The sequence below is a fragment of the Metopolophium dirhodum genome, chromosome 5 (genome assembly GCF_019925205.1).
Source record: "Metopolophium dirhodum isolate CAU chromosome 5, ASM1992520v1, whole genome shotgun sequence".
Classification (NCBI taxonomy): domain Eukaryota; kingdom Metazoa; phylum Arthropoda; class Insecta; order Hemiptera; family Aphididae; genus Metopolophium; species Metopolophium dirhodum.
This window is the reverse complement of record NC_083564.1, coordinates 4,494,173-4,514,972: the sequence shown is the minus strand read 5'-3', so window position 1 is coordinate 4,514,972 and position 20,800 is coordinate 4,494,173. Positions and strand designations below refer to the sequence as shown.

The following is a 20,800-nucleotide window of genomic DNA, read 5'->3' as shown; positions in this document are numbered from 1 at the left end:
AATAAATATGTATTGATATTTGATATGAGTTGTATTAAAATATAAAGTCTTAATATTAAAAGTTATAAATCGTATTAAAATAAATCTAAATAGCAAATTACCATAGAAGAAAATTATTTTCCAAAATAATGTTGCGTCATAATTTGTGAAATTACACAAATAATAAAACGATTTTTTAATTCAAAATATAAACAATATATCTATATTATTTCAATTATAGTTACCTATATCGATTTTCCTAATTTTTTATTCGTATAATAATAAATTATTAATTTACTTAAGTATTATAATTATAAGTGTGTATTATCTGCAACTTAATAAAATAAAAATCTCGAAAATACAACTTTCCTCCGTAAGTTTGTAAAATTGTTGTAAAATCTTTATCACAACTGCAGTGCCATATTTTTTTTATCTATATACCTATAAATAATAAATAATATTTTTTAGTATTTATATATTCTAATAAAAATATTCTGATAATAACGATAATAGACGTAGCGAAAAAAGCCATAATTTTTAAAACGAAAACTAAAGTCAAATAAATCCTAATTATAGGCAAGGGTTCTATTAAGTAAATAATGTAGTTTTATTCGGTTATAATTTACGCGGAACCTAAATGGATAAATTATAAACAAACTGAAAGCTTTGTCCTCAATTCCTATAATATATACTTTACAAAATATATAGCTTTTGCTATGACAAATTATAATAAAGTTTTTTTTATATATATTTTTTTTTATTCTGTTTGTTATGATTACTATTCAAAATCCCTCGCAAAAAAGTCGGATGCAATTCCAATGATCCGTAATTTCAATTTTTCATTATTTCGTCGTTTTTATTCACAAAAAATATTGTTTTACAATTCAATTAATGTAATTCGAAGCCACTTTTTTTCATCCCCCGCCATCACTAATCCCTTGTCGTCGTTAGCTTCTATGAATATAAATTAAAACTACAAATTGAATCGTGATTGAACCCTCGATCGACTGGTAAACAAAAAATATATGTATATATATATAAAAAAACAATATCAATATAATATATAATATATTGAAGTATACCTATGTATGTATATATAAATTATTTATATTTTTCCATAAAACTGCACGTATTTTTGGAACGTTACCAGATTATATGAAGAGATTTTGGGACCATTAAAGTGTAGTGGAATGCTCTATGCATGTGTGTGCGAGTGCCGGCGGTGCTCAGGTTTATGAATTATTAAAACCGAAATATCCCGCTCAACCACCGGTAACTCATTTAGAGATGCTAACAGATTTTGAAATTATATGAGTAATTTTGTTTACAAATGGTCTCTGGTTGGAAAACCCATTACCCGGAGGATCAACGGCTGTAATTGGAATGACCCGTAGATTAGGATGAAGGAGATTGCTTGCTAGACGTTCATTAATTGTGCTTGGAAAATGCGAAATTAAAATTAATTCCAGGTCAGGTCAGGTTGGATTCGAAAACTACAGGACATGGCGTGCTAAAATGATTACCCTCCCTTACTAATTCCCGTGCTAAAGTTGTGTGTTTTTGTATTAAATGAAAGCCCAAAGCCCTTGTATAAAATCACATAAACCACTATATAGCCTATAGACAATAATATATTTTCCTCTTAAACATATAATATATGATTGGGTAGGTAGGTAGGTAGGTAGTTATAGGTACCTACCCAAAATGTACGTGTTTGTTGAGCAAAAGTTTGATAGTTATATCCAGCTGAAGACACGCATATCAATATTATATATTTAAAATCAAGTTGTCCATAAGACATATTGTAAAAACCGTAATGAATGTAAATAATATTGGTAAGCCATACCGGCCCAGATTCCGAGGTTGATTCTATAAAAAAAACAATTATAATAAAATAATATGTTTCGTTCGATAGTTCAGTAGATTAAATCGAAATGTAAGTATTGTACCAAAGATAAAAATAAAAAATATTGAAATATTCAATACAATTTCTCTTACGTATTATTATTATTATTATTATTATTGTTTCGTAATATAAAAAAAATACTAAATACAACGTAGTGAAACATTAAATATCTCTTTGTTATTTCTGAAGGAAAATCACTACTGTCGTTGAAAACTTGCTAAAAGATCACCCCAAAACGTGAACACTCTATTAAAAGTTGAAGAGGCTCATTTCAAATGCAAAACGCTGAACTTTAAAGTATGGCAGACTTTTAAAATGTTTATGGTAACTCGTGGCCTGATGTTGCCATGCCGGTGTGATCACCATTTTCCTTCCTTAATGCTGTCATACCCGAGCGATTCGATGAAAGAATACATGCCATTATTTTTTACTACGCAGCTATTTTTTCGGACCAATATCAGCGGCTGTTTAAAAAAAATAAATAAATAAATAATAATAAAAACCCATTGTAAATAATTTGGAACCATTATGGAGCCGGATATGAGAGCCAACGCGTCCCCAGAATGGCACATAGAAGACACCTGGAACCTTTGTGTAATGCCATTGTGGCACGCACATACAACTCTTCTGACTCGGGAACCGCACTGTATAAATATAAAATTGCGCACAGCGCTGTATTAGACTGTTGTATAATATAATATCCGGGGTTTGTATATTATGTACTGCATGTATATATAATATTATGGTATTATATTATTATGGTACGCGTTATGGCCAGCATCAGGATTCACAATATAATAAAACCCTTAAGAAAAATGATTACATCCGTTAATAAATATTTGCGGTCTGGTTGATATATTACCGGGTATTGCGTCGGGGGGAGCGGACGAGCAGCGTGGATGGTGCATCTCGTAATTTTATCTTGCAAAAGAAAACAATTGTGTCACATAAAATTTATATGCGTTTTAAAATACCAAGTCACCAAAAATATCTTTTCGTAATAACTACACTGCAATAATACAACCGATACAATACCATATACCGCGTCATATGTATGCAATATAACGCTGTGTTTATCATTTAAATTGCCGTTTTCAATATGAATAGTCATTAGACGTACCTCATGACACGATAAAATACCATATAGGTACCTCCTGAGTAAAATAAATTATTAGTAATATGTGTTCGAAAAACATTAGAATTACCATTGCAATATAGAAACTGTATATCCTAATAATGCGTGCGACTTCATTTATTTTATTACATTTTACATCTGGATTGTTGTTTCATTTTGAGTATATATTAGGTACGGCGTACATTATATTAATTTTCATTATAAGTATAACTGAACAAAGTATCCATCCGCTTAAAGATAATGCATTAAATATTTAAAGACTTTATACAATTCTATACCTTCCTACTTAGTTATGCTTTTCAAATTATTCTTTAAATGAATTACCATTTTAAAAACTTTTATAATTTGAAAAATATTTAAATTATGAAATAAAATAAAATACATATCAAGTATAGGTATGTTTAAAATAATAATAAATTGTGGTGATAATGTCATTGTACATTCAAGAGTTAATCATTTTAAAATGCAGTTTATTTTGAACACTTAAAAACAAAATGTATTTGTTCAATTTTAAAATTAATGCAAAGCAGCTTATAGCTTTATGTTTAAATTCGGTATGTCTAATTACATTCTGTATGGAATGACGAGTTGCTTGTTTTCAACTCGTTTTCACGAATAAAAGGCTAAAACAAAACTTTTCATCTGCAGATTAACTTTGCGGTCCTTTTTTAGCGTCTCTAGGAGGGTTTTGTTGTACAAACGACCTAAATTAATCATATGTATATAATTAGTAAACTCTGCGTATAGAACGAAAAGTTTATAGAATAAAAATAAACGTATGATGGTAATAACGACTAAATGAAAAGTCTTGCAGCACACAAATTAAATATATATATACCTATAGTTTCACGTATGCCTATCTATGACACAATAATTAATAATTTAAGGTCGAGTAGATATAAAATTAACGGTCGATGGTGTTTGCTATCCGCCAATAGAATCGACTCGTTTTGCAGCGAGATTTCGTTATTTTTTTTCAGAGCTTTCGATATAACTATACGGTGTAAACGATCGATCATATGAAAATAAATATAAATCTATAAAAATAATACTTTGTGTGAGGACTGGGAGCTCGTACTTGTGTAGATATTTTTATATATATATGTGCCAAGGGGTAAAAAGCGGCGAATAAAAATGTTGCACGGTGTATTACAAGGGTATAAATGGCGCGCGCGTGTGTCCGAGCATCAATGGTCGGGTGGAGGTGAGGGTGTAAGTCCTTTTGAATTCCGAAATTGATTCGATAAGAATCTGTGCGGACCGTTACCATGGCTACTGTCGACTTATGAAATGGACAGTTTTTCGACCGAATGTACCTTTATCCCTCCCCTCGACGAACCCCACCACACTGCCCTCTCCCTAATTCAATTGAGAAATCTGTTTCCACATATAACACAGCACTATCCAACAAAGACCTAAAAATATATGTATATAATATGTATATATATATTATATGAGCGTATATAAAAGCGAAAGTCGATATCATCATCTTCAACGACAACAAATACAAACGACAAACTGTATCCTGTATTGTTATAATAATATGGTGATGTCACGGCGGCGGTGACCTCACAAAATAGTGTACAATATCGTACTGTATGGGTAGTCTCGAATAAACTATTTATACGAGTTTCTTTTTAGAATAACGCAATAGTACATTTTTTTAAATTACAGTTGCACTTTATTATTATAATACACCTATATCCAGTATATGTTATACCTAAACTAGTATCCTGTCTACTGCACGTATGAATAACTTGTTACCTATTCATATTGGTATAGGATTTACAGACTCCACGGTCCACAAGTTAGCCCCAACACAATTATTAGCATTCAGCGTCACTGCATGTTGACTGCAATTTTACTGCATTAAAATCTTAAATAAAATAAAATGTAAGTATACTCATTTCAATTAAATGTCAATAAATTGAGTATACCGGATGGATTGTCAGCGCCGCACTATTTGTTTACCAACTCTGACCTCAACCCGTAATCGCGTGGAACATAGCAGTAATATTTTCTAAATAGAAGAACCCCAATCTTGTTGTATTGTTAGGTTTTAATATTAGAACGAATTGACCTATTATCAAACTTAAGTTTAAGATCAATAACTGTGCTTTAGCGTTAGCAGTCTTACGATGTGTACATTTTCATGCGGGAGTTATGAGTAGGTATGTAGAATATTGCAGTTTAAAAATGATCATATATCTTAGAAAAATTGAATTATCGTAGAACAACCATAATGCACCTATACAGATAATGTTTTTAACTTAAAATTTGATAGTAAGTCGATTCTGTCTAATATTAAAGCTGACCATATAAGATTGGTTCTGCTGAACCCAAATTTTCTATGATTCACGTGGTCAACGAGAGGAGAGAGAGAGAGAGTGAGAAAATACGTATTAGGTTCAACAACTTAACAAGTGTGGGGGTAATGCTTTACAGTACTAATTTTTCTCCACCATATGTGTGTTTAACTCAACTTTATAAAATTAAAATTAAAATTCTACATTAAACATACGTATTAGCAAATTATATTTTTTAACTTTCAATAGTCAAAATTATATTATTATATATAATTATATAACTTGTGTTTTATGTATAGTAATGTACTAATGTATGAGTACATTTATGCGAAAATACAAAATATAGGTAAAAATTGTTTTTTAAGTTCGTGCTTATAGATTGTACAGAATACAAATTGTTTTACAAGTAATAAATTAGTTTCTTGAAATAGGTAATGTTTGAGGAATATAAAAGTATGCCAACAAATTAATTTAACTTTCTTTCGTAGTTTGCAAAAGTACTTTCCAACACAGATTTCAAAATATTATAAAAGACATAAACAACGTTTATTAACTATATTTTTATTTCTTATAGGCATATTTTATTGAAAGTGAAGAAAATTGTAGTTTATATATTACATGGTAAAATTAAAAATATTGAGTGTAGGAACGGAGCACATTTCTCTTGATGAAAACATTTTGAGTTTTAAGATTTCAAAATCATTTATAGTTTTTTGTTATTTTTTTTTTGAGCATTAATATTTGTTAAACCTATCAGCTATCCTAATTCCTAAGTATGTAAATTAGTTGTTAATATTTAATCACCCGTATCTATAATTATGTAAGTATACATACTTTTCAAGCGCTTTTTAAGGTTGGGTTTATTGACATTCTACGACTATAGTCTATAACAAAAATGGCAAAACATTCTGTTATTTAAAAATATAGTTTAAAATTATAGTTGGATACTATTTTTATTCGGTGTTTAGATTGTTCTACAATTTTAAGATTGTTGTTATCTTACCATATTTTGTAGCATTTTAATCATAATAAAATTATTATCCTTTTTAGTTTTAGAATATATTATGTAATACATTTAGAGACGAATGAATTCTATAAAACTTTTAAACCATAAACGATCAAATCGATGGTTTGAGTTAAAAATAAATAAATAAAAACCCACATCGTTGTTATACTAACATTTTATTGAAAAGCTACAGAATCCTATGAATCAATTTACTCGTGTTTTCAGTTATTGGATTGGATATAACAGTATATGAAATCCATAACATTTTTTTGAGAAAACTTCAGATTTTTTTTTAGTACCTACCCAACTTAGTTTACTTGCGTTAATATAAAAACTTGTTTTACATTTTATTCGGTTCCGTATAAAGAGGTGGCTGTTGGTGTTTTGTGTATTATCACGACGAGTGACGATGTCGCACTGAATGGCGTTGACTAAATGTAGAGTTCATTAAATTGTATTATATTATGTAAATGTGCTACGAAGAAAGATAACATTAAATATTGAATGACTGAAAAATCGAAATTTCATCAAGTACCTACATAATATTTATTATATTATATTGATGTTTATTCAGTATGCTAATGGAGTTGAAGTAATTTTGAAGTATTGACGTTTGACAGTATTATTGTAACTATTATTATTTATTACTTTTGAGTAATGTCCGTATAGAAATATTAAATTATGGTATAATATAGTCGCATCTACGTACCTACTCGTGAACCAACTCTTCAGCACTCGCTACCCGTCGTAGTCGTGAACAGTTCTATAAATAAATGTTTTGAACTAGTTGTAGTTTTCATTATCAAATGGTTTACGATTTACGATTTTGATAATGGCCGATGTTCCATATAATGTCTACACCCTACTCCTGCATTCCAGCGGTTCTCGACCTTTTTATATCTGCGTACCGCACCTTCACAGTTTACGTTCATGTACTCTTCGACCTTATTTTACATGTTTGGAATTTTATTTTATATTGTAACCACAGAGTTATGACAATATAATATAAGCGTTCGATGCTCAATAAGAAAATTAAATATGTTGTGCAATTATTACTTTTATCAAATAAACCATATAATATTTAATATGGTCTATTGACCTTTTAATTTTTTTTTTTATAAAGCGGGATTTTCTTCGTGTACCACTTGCCATACTCCACTAGTGGTACGCGTACCACATGTTGAAAAACGCTGCTACATACCATATTATATACGTACAACACAATAAATACGTATTTATGCTTTTTAAAAATATTTATTGAATCATTTATTTTACGCTTTGAAATTGGTAAATTTTTTTTTGTTCACGAATAATAATATATAACATGGCATGATTTATAGTTGAAAATAAGTACGGGTAACAAAATGACTCGCCGTGAATTATTTGCTGTACGCCATTTAGTGTCATATACAAAAAAGGCATAAACACAGATGATTATAGGTATTGTTATTGTATGATATCGCATTCAAATATTTTATAGGTATAATAGGTATTAATCGTCAAAAATAAATAAATAACACATCGATGTATATAATAATATTATGTCTTTTTAAATCAACATTTCACTTATTTTTGTTTAAAGATTACATGATTTGTTTAACTTAAGGTTTAGTGGTAAATTAAGTATAACCGTACATGTGTGTATAAGTGCAAACGATTATCCAAACGTACCTTCGCTAAATAAATAATATTATTAACAATCATTAAATATAATATGTACAACGTAAAAGGGGGATATAATATCATAGTATATTCACATTTTAATTACAAGTTATTATTATATTATCTTATCTTATATTATATTAAAACCGTTTACTCCCGACATATTATTATACAACAGATATTACAAGCCGTGAACAAATCCGTAAAAACGTATTTACCTATTTTAGTATTTCTGTATATACATGATACATACTTGTAGGTACATTATAATAATAACATATTGTACCAAGTAAGTGTTGTATTATCTAATATTGTAATGATCGGCGCACAAAAAAAGCTACAATAAAGGCCATATAATATATTATATTAATTATTGAGATAATAATAATAATAATAATAATAATAATAATAATAATAATAATATTAATAATAATAATGATCGTCGTCGAAGCGTTGTATACGCGTGGGCGGGCAACACTATACAATAGGGTGATAAGGTAGGGGGGGGACATCGAATAAACAAAAAGAACAAAACGCACACACCGCGGACTACGTCTTTGTATACGCGTATATTATATGCAGAATGCATGGTGAAGATAATACAAAATATGTAAAACGTTCCATCCACCACGATACCTTTCTGTACATAATGTCGGCTATACCTCTATATTATAATAATTACATGATGAGGACCTACGGGGAGTATACGTGCGGCGCGGCGCCATACTTAATATTATTGTTGTAATAGTATGATACCTATACCGTAATCATATTGCTCTCTAAATTTTTATACATAATAACAATAATACGCACAAATACCTAAAGAAAAATAAAAAAAATATGCGATGACTAGACGTTTTGGATAGGCATAAATTGTATGTTTTATATTATATAATAATAATAATAAAGTTATGTATAAAATATTTGTGTACTTATAAGTATAGAAATTTACAAATAATAATAATATTTATCATCATCATCATCAGAATTGTACAGCGTGCGTGGTTATCGATGTACTTACAAGTACTCGCATCTCGACGGGTTTATTCGTGAGTCTTCAGGTCCAAGGTGCCAGGGTGACCGACTCCTGGCCAAGCCTGATGCTATATACTTCCACCGATGCCACCGCCACCTCCACCGCCGCCGCCGCCACCGCCGCCACCGCCTCCATAGTGCGCGGCCAATTCCCTTTTGAGCCGTTTGGCCGCACTGTCGTCACGCATGTCTTCGTCTTCGTCGCTCTCGTCGGCCGCCTCTTCTTGCTTCCTCTTGGCCGTGGCCATCTCGGCCGCGTGCTTTTTCCGCCACTTGGTCCTCCGGTTCTGGAACCACACCTGGAAAACGATACAACAATACGCGAGTTAAGTTTAGATATTATAATATATAGGTACAATATATAGAATTTTTGGCATTTGATATTATAATATTTATAGGGTCTAAGAAATAGTTGCCTCTAATAGACAGACATCCTGCAATATAGTCAAACGCCGATATCGTTTTTTTTTAAACAAAAGTCCGTTACATCGTGTATCTTCCTACCAAACGTAAGTGTCGCTATAACCGGTGGCTGCACTCCTCGAATTCATCACTGTGTATGATCTATTTTCCTGTATCATATTTACAGACACAATAAGTAAATATGATACAGGAAAATAGACTGTACTGCAGATTGTAAATTTTCTTATAAAAGAAAATCGTTTATCTACATTATGGGTGTGCGTTGAAAAACAGTATATTATAACGAATTAATAAAAACTGCAGCTTAAGACCGGCGGCGAGTAGCACCTATACAGTGCGGCGTGCGAGGGTGGTTGTGCGACGATTATGGAAGCGAACAGTGCGTATAATCATATATACTTCTTATACGGCTCGCCGTGTGTATAAGCGTAATTAAATATATGTATAAACCATATATAATAATATTATCGTTTTCCACATAATTAAAAGAGTTAAGACCACGGCCATTATTTCGTAGGCTTTGCCGGTTCCGGCGACGGAGGAAAGGGGTTTTTACCGGGTAGGTATAGGTATATATATATATATATACGGGCGCGTATATACGCGACTATACATATATATTATATACCTATTAGGTATGTATATTATGTATATAGGTACGGGGCGGCGAGAGGAGACGGAAGGGCTAAAACTTTATATTATATCGCTGTATGCGATTTTAATTATAAAGTTAAACCATTTGCGGGGGGAACGGCCCGTAATTAAGACCGTCCGGGGGCCGTTTGTGCCGGTGTATTTGCAAATTACGCGGTATTTAGGCGTCCATGTATTCGCCATTAATCAACCCCCGGGCTTTTGCAAAGGTCGTTAGACGGTCTTGTTTTTAATAACCGCATTAAGACGACGCCATCTGGACTGCGCGCGCGCCCACCACCGCCACCACCTACTCATCGGCCGTCCCCCTATAACGCCCCCCCCCCCCTGCTCCATCGCAACCGCCATCCTCCACTCGCTCGGTGTAGTCCGTGGCGCGCTTACCCCTTCTACACCCCCCGACACATCTACGTTATACAGCAATAATCTCGGCGTCACATCTTGCAACGTCTTGCGAATGCCGCCGCTACTGCCACCCCCGCGTGAGCGTGTTCGATAATACTACTAATTGCGGGGGGACGGTTTGCTTTACAAGCTGACGAGATCAAAACTGCTCGCGCGGAACCGGCACGGCGAGTGGAGTGGTAATTCGCAGTGTTGCCAATCCTATAACGGCGACGACGACGACGACGGTAGTTTATGTCTCATCCCCCATAACACTACCCCCAACCATTACAGACCGCCACCTCGTTGGACTATTCGTTCGCACAGCATCGCCCGTCGATATACGTATATTATATAATATATATATATATATATGAGTCGATGGTCTGGACGGGTACCTAAACATATATTACGTAGAATCGTTTTAAAGGCGTTTTAGCTGCACACTATGGCTTGTCTTATACTCTTATATAAAATATATTAGGTATATAATATTAATCGAACCATTTGTATACGGGCAATAGCTGCAGGTATAATTGTAATGGGTTGATTCAACTCGATAAGATTTGATATTTTTATCATGATTCAACTGCTGGTATACTCAAGGAACACAAATTAAGTTCTTATAATATGATGTACTACGACAGTTCCTATAATTTATAGTATTGACCGTTCGCACCGACTGTACTATCGAGGGAGGTCTATACGTGCGTTTTATGATATATAATACATAGGTACGCGTATAATATTATACCTAAATATAGGTATGTATGGGAGAGTAAAAATATACACTGAATAGGGTTCATATCTATATAGTGATAACTGATAACGTGACTTTTGAACGAGTTGATCTGATTATACAGCTCGGTGATAAAATATAATATATAGGAATATAAAAAGAGTAACGAACGGTATAAAACGAATTTGAAGGCAGCTTTAATTTAACATTTTCGTTTTTATGTTCCATTCAAATTAATTAACGACGTCGAGCACAAGGTATTAAAGGAAATTAAATCGGATGAAAATTAAAAACGGCTCTCGGAAGTGAATATTAAACCGCATAATCTGCGACCTGGTATTAATAATAATAATAAAAATAAAAAAACAACACACGAAAACTGCTCTTTTTATATACGCGCAATGGAGACGATTTTTTTTTTACGCGCTGTACGTGCCCTCACCTCAACACATTCGCAATCATTTTTTTTTTTTTTCATCCCGTGTTTTTATTATCATCATTTTATACATTTAAAACAGGCGGGCCAAGTGCTCTCCAGGGCGTTTGTCATTTGAATAAAAAGCGCGCGCAATGTGCGGTTGAAAAGTTTTTTAACCTGCACCCCCCGACGGTATTAATTTACATTTTGTGCCGCCAACCCATCCTCCCTCCGTGCCTCCGCCGTCGTCGTGTCGTGTGTATATATACGTGAATATACCGTAACAACGGGTTATGTCATTAAAAAAAATAATCTACCCCAGGACAAATTAAATAAGACCGGAAAAGGACGCATATCTATCTATTGTTTGTACTGTATATACATATTGTTATATGTACGCTGGCGCGCAATCGTTTTCGACGGCATTTTACCACGCGGCTAAATTGGGCAAAAAAACCACGTGCGGCCATCAAAACCCGCCGTTTAACTATTATGGACACAGTGTGGCCCATTAACTTAAAAAAAAAATTATCGTTCAAAACCCTGTTTAATCTGCTAAAAATATAATATACAAATACAACAGTGTGTGTGTGTGTGTGTGTGTGTGTGTGTGCGTGACATTTCTGGTTACACGTACCCGTAAAATGGCCGTTTACCTAGGTTAATTGTATAGATAAAATAAATGAAAATCGTTTATTGTAAACTTGACAAGCGTGTTTAAAAATCACACGACACCATTGCAGTGGACCCGCGTAATAACGGGGCATCGGCGAATCATAAAAGTAAGCATATGAGCCGAAAAAACACTTTAAATAACATTTTTGTCTCAGTTTTATGGGTAGGTATATAATACTGCACACAGTAAGTAAGAAGTATATCCCCTTACGGTCTTACACGCCCCATCAATGACGTCCATTTAACGACGCGCAATAGAAATAGAAATATTTTGTATGTTTCATATTATGTTAACTGAAAAACAAATACATATATATTACCTACATTATAATATCGTACAGCATTGAGAATGCGAATTCGATGTACCTATATATACAAACTAAATATAATGTACGAAATGTATGGATTTTCGGGGGCTACATATTATTATATATGGATACCCTCCTATACATTTGTATACCTCAAAATGAAAATATGTGGCACGATTTCTCTCGTTGTTTTCGGGTCCGAAAAAATCGCGCGGGTAATTACCCGGAAACTTTGGGAAATTGTGCGTGTAAATATACGATTATATAGCTGCAGTGTATTTGTACCATAGCCGTGGAAAATACGCGCACACGCGGCTTACCTATATATAATAATGTTGTATACATGTACATACACAATATCCGTATACACCGCACACTTGCTCTCTCTCTCTCTCACTCGCTCTCTCTCTCACTCACTCACTCTCTCTCTCTCTGTCTTTCTCTCTCTCTCTCTATATATTTATATATATATTATCATGCACATATTTGTCCGGTAAATTGCGCGTGTATAACGCACGTTGTGATTATGTATTCGGTCGGGACCGCGCGGAGGCGGATGCGAGCCGGCTGAATAATATAATAATATTAATAATGGAAACGTTAATTAACCGAATCAAAATCGACCCGAACGATATTGTTGTTGTACACAATACGCACATATTATATAGATATGACGTTATACCTGTACACCACCACCACCACCACCACCACCACCACCACCTCCACCACCTCCACCGCCAACCACCATGATATTATTATACGGCGGGCCGGATACGCCTACGCCATTACGGGATTAATAATAATTAGCCGATTGCGCCGGACGACGACGACGACGACGACGATAAAACACGCGGGCACTGCAGCTCTGCGAACGGAATCGCTGCGGCGGAGGGTAGGACAAGGGACTCGTATTATAATTGGACCGATGATAGCTGCTGCTGGTCTCGGCCATCCCGATGGACCTAACCGGTGCACAGAGTCGGTGCGGTCGGCAGGTATTATACACAGGTATATAGGTACATATATATTATATATGTATATGAAAACCGTATCTGAGTGCGTATTATACGACAACAACGACACGTTAACGTTATTATAATATTTATGTTTAATAATATGATACGATGCACGCATTTCGTTAGTTGGAAATCGAATGACGGGTGTACCGCAGAGTGCACATTTTTTGCGGGCGGTCTGAGACAATTGCTATCCGACCTACATAATTTGTTTCGTGAAACGGACGGGTACTTCGACGAGTAAAACGACGGTGAAACGTACGTTTTCCATTTTTCGGTAAATTTTGTTGATTTTATGCTAGTATGCATATTTGTACATTGTATACAATACTTACTACTTTAAATTTACCCAACTAATTTATAAGCAATCGTTCTACGATACGTAACCGCAGTAACTGATCAAACTAATTAATCAAATGTTGATAAAATTGTTAAAATTTCAGTTTGTTTGTTTTTTTAAACGTTCGGTATGAATATTTTAAGTTTATTGAAAATTATAAATTAGATAGGTATACCTAAAAAAACATAGCATTAATAAAAATAATTTTATGCGTCAATTTTTAAGAGCGCATTATTTTGGTAAAATGCGTTTATTTGGGCATATTGGGTATTTTTAGAGGATTTTTCGACGGTCTCTATAGAGCGTTTAAATCCTATTATATTATATATGTACCGATTGGAATATATTATATTTACGAATGAATGATATGAAATCGTTTTTACATTGAAAATAGAATAAATAATATATTAAATATTATAATTTATAATGCAGTGTAATAAATATGTACATGTACGAAACCGTGATGGGGGAGGGGGGGGGGGTGGCGGCGGAGAGACGATAAATCATCTGAGGTAATCTGATTATGTCGCGGGGTCCGTCGCTTTTTCGCCAATTCCCGGAGCGGGGAAAATGAAAAAAAATCCTTGATGTATGCGCGTCACCGTCAAACTAAAAACTCGGCCACCGCCGTCGCAGTGTCATGTCGGTCCGACGCGCGTGCGATAGATTTATTAGGTCCGTTATTACCGTTTTTTTCATATTTATATTATTTTCAAATTTATGATTTTACCACCCAACCACCCCCCCCCCCCCCCCCTAACCCTCAAACTCCGTCGTTCGATTACTGTACTGCAGCAGTTCGTAGATTAAATTATTATGATCGTGCGTTAATAAAATCACGAGCAAACGGTATTTAGTCCCATCCCCTATTATATATACCAAAATACTGAGCTGATATAATATCGGATAATATACAAACGATTTCGTTTACGAAAAATAGTCTTATTATTGGACTTGACGTGCAGTGGTCAGGGGTCACGACGACGCATAAAACGCTTTGAGAAACACAATCACGAAATCGAGTGATCGCTGACCTATGTATCATACATAATATAACGCATATTATTATACCATGTGGATAACAAATACAAACATATATTTATAAGGTACTTATAAATATCGTTATAGGTTCCTACCGTGGCAAGAGCAAAGGAAGGGACGAGACGATGATAGATTTGATGGCCGACCGTACGTATGGACAATAGACATATAAATCATAAATTTTCGTGAGTGCGCGCATGTAATATAATATAGGTACGACGTGAAACGGAACGATCGCGGGGACTGGTAATTTACACGATTATGACGGTAAAAATAAAAAAATATAATAACTGTCGGGCGGACCGACAGTGCTGCTAGTTTGGACGATTTTGAGGGGGGGTGGGGTGGGGGTGGAGGGAGGAGGCGAGAAAGCGGTTTTCGGGACCATGGACGAATGCGACGGTTTTTTTTTTCGCTTTATTTATATATTTTTTTTTTTCGACGGTATACTGCCGCCGCCTCTGGTATATACATACGATGTTATCGCGTCGCCACTGTCGTATATATATATATATATAAAAATATACACAAGTCCGTATATACACACGTGCGATAAATTTATTCAAATGCTATTCGGAAATTATCTCCGAACATGATCGAGCACCGCGTATATACTGTGTACACACATTTAAACATATATGTGTGTGTGTGTGTGTGTGTACGCGAATTCAAATTTGCCGCGAGCTCGCGATTTTTAGACGTGTCGTTCCGCCTACTATACACGTCATACCGCCTCCGCCAGCCCCCGCGCCCGCCAACCCTCCTAATGTACCGCAGATGGTATCGAACACACACGCTCGCTGGCTAGACCGGGTATGGCCGCGCGGTACATTATTATGCTAATTTAGGGATTTCCGGGACGCGCGCGTACACGCGCAGCGTGTATACCGGCCGTGCAGGGTGCGCGCGCGGTGTACGTACGATAGTGGGCGGGGAAGAAATCCCTAGAATTATGTTTTAATTAATCGAGTGTTAGACAAGTTAATGCCGAACCAACGCCTCGAACCTGTATATACCATGTGCACTGTACCGCGCGTGATACATAAATAATATATATAGATAGGTATCCGGTTAGGTATACGATATGGTGGATATAGTGCGTATAAACCTGCGCAGCGGATGTGTAAATGGATCGCGAATATATATATATATATATCGCATAACATTGTACCGATCCGAGACTCGGCCACGGAGACCAATAGTTATTCCTGCAGATTATACTCGAAAGAAAAATACTGCAGAACGCTTTGGACGGCCAATAGTAGATAACATATTAATATTATATACCGCCGCCTATAACCGGAGAACGTGGATACGAAGGCAAAACGGATTTATAATATATAAGCTGTACAGAAAACGGTAACCAGATTATATTATGATAGAAGCGGACCGAATCGGAAGATGTTGGCAATGCGTGGAGATGTGGGTCTGAGAACTGGTCGCGGGACGCGATGGTCCTAGAGGTTAATATATTATATATATTATCATAAGCCACCGGAAGATTTTTGAAAAAATACGGTCGGAGCGAAAACATAAAAATTGTCGTTTGTCTCTCTGTTACAGGCGTCTCGGCGATGCCATCGTTTTCCTCCGCAAGAAATATTTATCATTAAAATATAATTTGTAATCATTATAATATACAGAGTGTGCTCGTGTGTAATCGTGTAATATGATATATATACGTGTGTGTGTGTGCGTGTGTGTGTAAACTGTCGCGCGTGTTTGAGGATAACGCGTGTCGTCCTTATCGCCGACACGCGCGCCGGGTAATCCGTGGTAATGCCGTATCGGCCACAACACATCCCGAACAACGCCACTATATGTAATTGCGTATTAAAATTCAAATTTAATCCGGTAGGAAAAAAAAACGAAACGGCGACTTTATAGCGCCGCGATTTTAGGACCGCCGCGGTTCATGCGCGGGATGACACTACATATATATATGCCATCGACTGTAAACGACTGTAACCATCGTAATATATAATAATAATATACATAACATTATAACACGAAATATATTGACGACACGCGTTAGACATTATACAAACATTATTCGGGGGATCGTTTGAAAAATAATGGATACATGCGGCGTATATTCCTATATATAATATATAGAACTGTACACACGCTCACCCACACGCGTCTACATAGGTTCTGATATCGACTGCTGCAAGAGACGTTAACACGACGGTTAGGTATCGCACAATAATATCGTACCGGTATTATAATATTATATTATTATTGTCGATCCGCTCGGTTAGGATTCATTTTTGAAATAGTTTCACTCGTTGTACCTATATATATATAATATATATATATTGCACCTAGACACGCAGTATAGTTACTATAATACCTACAATTTCTTTTTGTATACTTCCAAACGACATTTAAAATAATATCATATATTAGAAGAAATCATTATAATTCCTTAGGGACATCATATTGTGTTTTGTATTCCTATTATTACTGTCCTTTTCTTCCAATTCCAAAGCAGTGAACACAACGTAACATATTATACTAATACACCGAATGTATAATATAGAACGTTACACATTTTAGAACGATGCACCGTAAACATTAAAGAGCGTGTATTTTTTAATTAAGTTTCTCAAAGTGTGAATGGGACATGAGTTTGCTTTTCAACTGATACAACGCAAACATTTTGTTACAATGTAAGTGTTTATATATATTATGTACCTAATAATATGTTTTAACAATTTTACAATTTCGAAACAAATTAATTTACATGCGTTAAAACCGTGATATATATATATATATTATAGGATTTTTATCACTCTACTCCCAATTTTTTCCCTTAAACAGTACATTTATTCAAATTCTGTTTTTTAGAAGTTTGAAATATACTTTAAGACCATAATTTAAAATTTTTGATATTTTTTTTTATTACTTATGGAGTGTCATGTGGCGAAACAAACTTCTATTTTTCAAACGACAACTCCTCTTTTTTACTACAAATTATTGAGTAGATGATTTTCTTGAAAATTCTGATGTATCTAAATCTAAATTGTAATGAGTAGTTTCTGAGTTATTAAAATGTTTATTCTAAAAGTAGTATATCATATACTAGATGTAGTATTGATTATACTTGGATATTTTTTACAAATTATTTACATTGATAGATCAATAGTAATTACTAACTTTTTCAAATCGTCTAAGCCCCCATATCTACTTACCCCATCATCTTTAGTGCACAAAGTCAAATAACTAAAAAACTACTCGCTCAAATTTTGATATAGATAGGTTCATCGAAATTCTAAAAAAAAAAATATCTGCTCGATAAGTAAAAAGGATTACGGGGGTGGTTGTTACTGTTTCAAAAACAGAAGTCTGTACTGTCACAGGATTGTCCTCGAGTGGCACAAAATATCTGAAGGATTCAAAAATATGGTCTTCGAGTGTATTTAAAAATTCCAAAAATCAGAATTTGAATATACGCGTGATTTAATCATACAAACGGGGTGAGCATGCTTATTAAATCACCCTGTATAATATATATATGTATTAATTGATTACAATAATATTGTACACGGATATCGTTATGATATAAAATAACACGATATACAACAATTACACCGCCACACGCGATGTAATAGTAATATAATATAATATACGTCATATGCTACACAGGCACATTACTATACCTAACCTAACTTTTTTATAGCAATATTTCTTACGATGGTAAGAACGGTTTTCGGAAAGTGCGCGGGACTCTCTGCGTTCGTCGTAAGTCGTGTACGATCGTTTCATAATGTCATTCCCGTTTTGGCCCCGTCAAAACGTTTTCGCGGCATCATCGCGTACTATATTATTATTATCATATTATACACACTTGGGCGATGTATAATGGGCGGTGTATTTATCGTCACCACGTCTATAACGGAACACTTTATTTATGTGTACGAACGACCCTCTCTCGCGCGCTTTATTTTATTATTATCGTGTACACAATATCATAATGTATAGGTTTTTTTTTTTTTTTTTAAATTGATTGCATCGCCGAAAAACCGATGACCGCCGTTCAAGCTCGCGTGCGCATATACATATATATATAAGCGTAAGCATATAATAATTGGTTTATCGAGTCAAACCCTTCGCGGGCCGAAGGGGTGCAGCGCGCCGCCAAAGTGTACATATACGCGCGTTCACGGACGGTTAACCCGACGCACGGGGATCCCATGTCGGCATCGCGGCGGCGTACCCATATGGCGTTTTCTCGACGGCTAATCCGATTTGGCCCGCTAATGCGTAGTACATACGTGTGCACGCGCGTTTTCGGGTCTCGTATATTGCGTTATCGCATATTATACACACGAGCAAAAACCAAAACGAAAACATCGGACCCGTTTCGTGCGCGCGTACGTCCCGAAATACTACACCCCCCCCCCCCCTCCCCACACACACGCATATGGAAAAATATAGAGAAAGAGAGAGAGAGAGAGGGAGAGAGAGAGATTGTTTCGTACGGAGGAAATAAATAAATAGGTACCTACTATACAAATATAGACGAATTCGGTGTGGCGTGTGACACAGGACCCACAAGTGTTGCTTGGACGACACCTTAAACATGCCGGGGAGGTTGATAGAAGAAAAACACAGGACGTTTTATAACAATTATAATATGAGGGTATAGGTCACCTGAAATTATTTGAGCGACACCAATAATTGTTTCTACGGTACACGCCACTATAATAATATATTAGTGCGGGTTGACTCGAACGTTTCGCGCGAAATCTCGATCGATCGATCGATTATAATATAATATGGGTACAACTGTTCTAACTCTGTCGTCTCTGTTACGCGAATCGTGCGACTGACAATTTATATTATATATACTTTCGGGTCTACGTTTAAATATATACGCTTATACAGTGCGTATTTATATATATATTTCATATATACGATATATGCCGCCGCCGCCGCCGTCGAATTAAGCCTTCTCGCAGACGCCATTAAGGCCGGATAAGTCCAACGTCTCGGGAGACCGCGAGCGGCGGCGGTTTTCTTAACCTCAAATTATATAATGCGATATCGAACTGCAAACAGCGGCGGAGGGTTGATTGCCGACTAACGGTGTCTTAAGGACGCGGCCGACTGTAATGTATTATGTACACATTATATACGGCTATATTATATACGTAAATACATGAAATAATATATGTATAACCCCGCAATATTGTCGTTATATTATTCCTCGATCTGCGACCCCGCACACGTTGATACGAAATATGTTATCCTATAAACGGTATACCTACCTAATTAAGTAATAATACAATTTCGATTTGAAAATCATGTTTTTAAATTATTTTAATGTCCTCGTGGCTTGCAAGTCGTAATAATTATAACAATCCATAAATAAGCGGAGAGCGACTGACGATAAAAAAAAAACCGAATTGTAGGGAACCAAAGGATTTTCACAGACGGCTGCACGCAGGTTGATAAATGAATTGTATTCCGGGAAGGAGGAACTCGAAAAAAAAAAGAAAAGACCGTTCCAAAAATGTATAAACAAGCTATTATACCTCCAAATAACGTTATTGTATATATATATATATATATATACTATGTAATATTATGTAGAACGTTTCAGAAAACAGAAAACGGAATATTATACACGCGCGAGAGGAGCATGAATCACTTAAAACCCGTATCAGATGATGCGATGAGTCTTTTACGCACAATAATAAAATTAAACGTTGCGGACGTGAAGGAAATAATAATTATATATATATTATGTCAGAGAAACGGGACGAGG

At 34.9% G+C, this 20,800-nt stretch overlaps 1 protein-coding gene across 1 annotated transcript in view; it reads right to left on the bottom strand.

Moving 5' to 3' along the window:
- Positions 1-7,859: 7,859 nt before the first annotated feature.
- Positions 7,860-20,800, bottom strand: part of LOC132945011 (homeobox protein Nkx-6.1-like) — a 29,616-nt gene continuing 16,675 nt past the window's right edge. Inside the window, exon 4 of the mRNA XM_061014615.1 lies at positions 7,860-9,328. Within this exon, the coding sequence (XP_060870598.1) occupies positions 9,098-9,328 (231 nt within the window). The 3' untranslated portion in view covers positions 7,860-9,097. The remainder of the gene's footprint in view (positions 9,329-20,800) is intronic.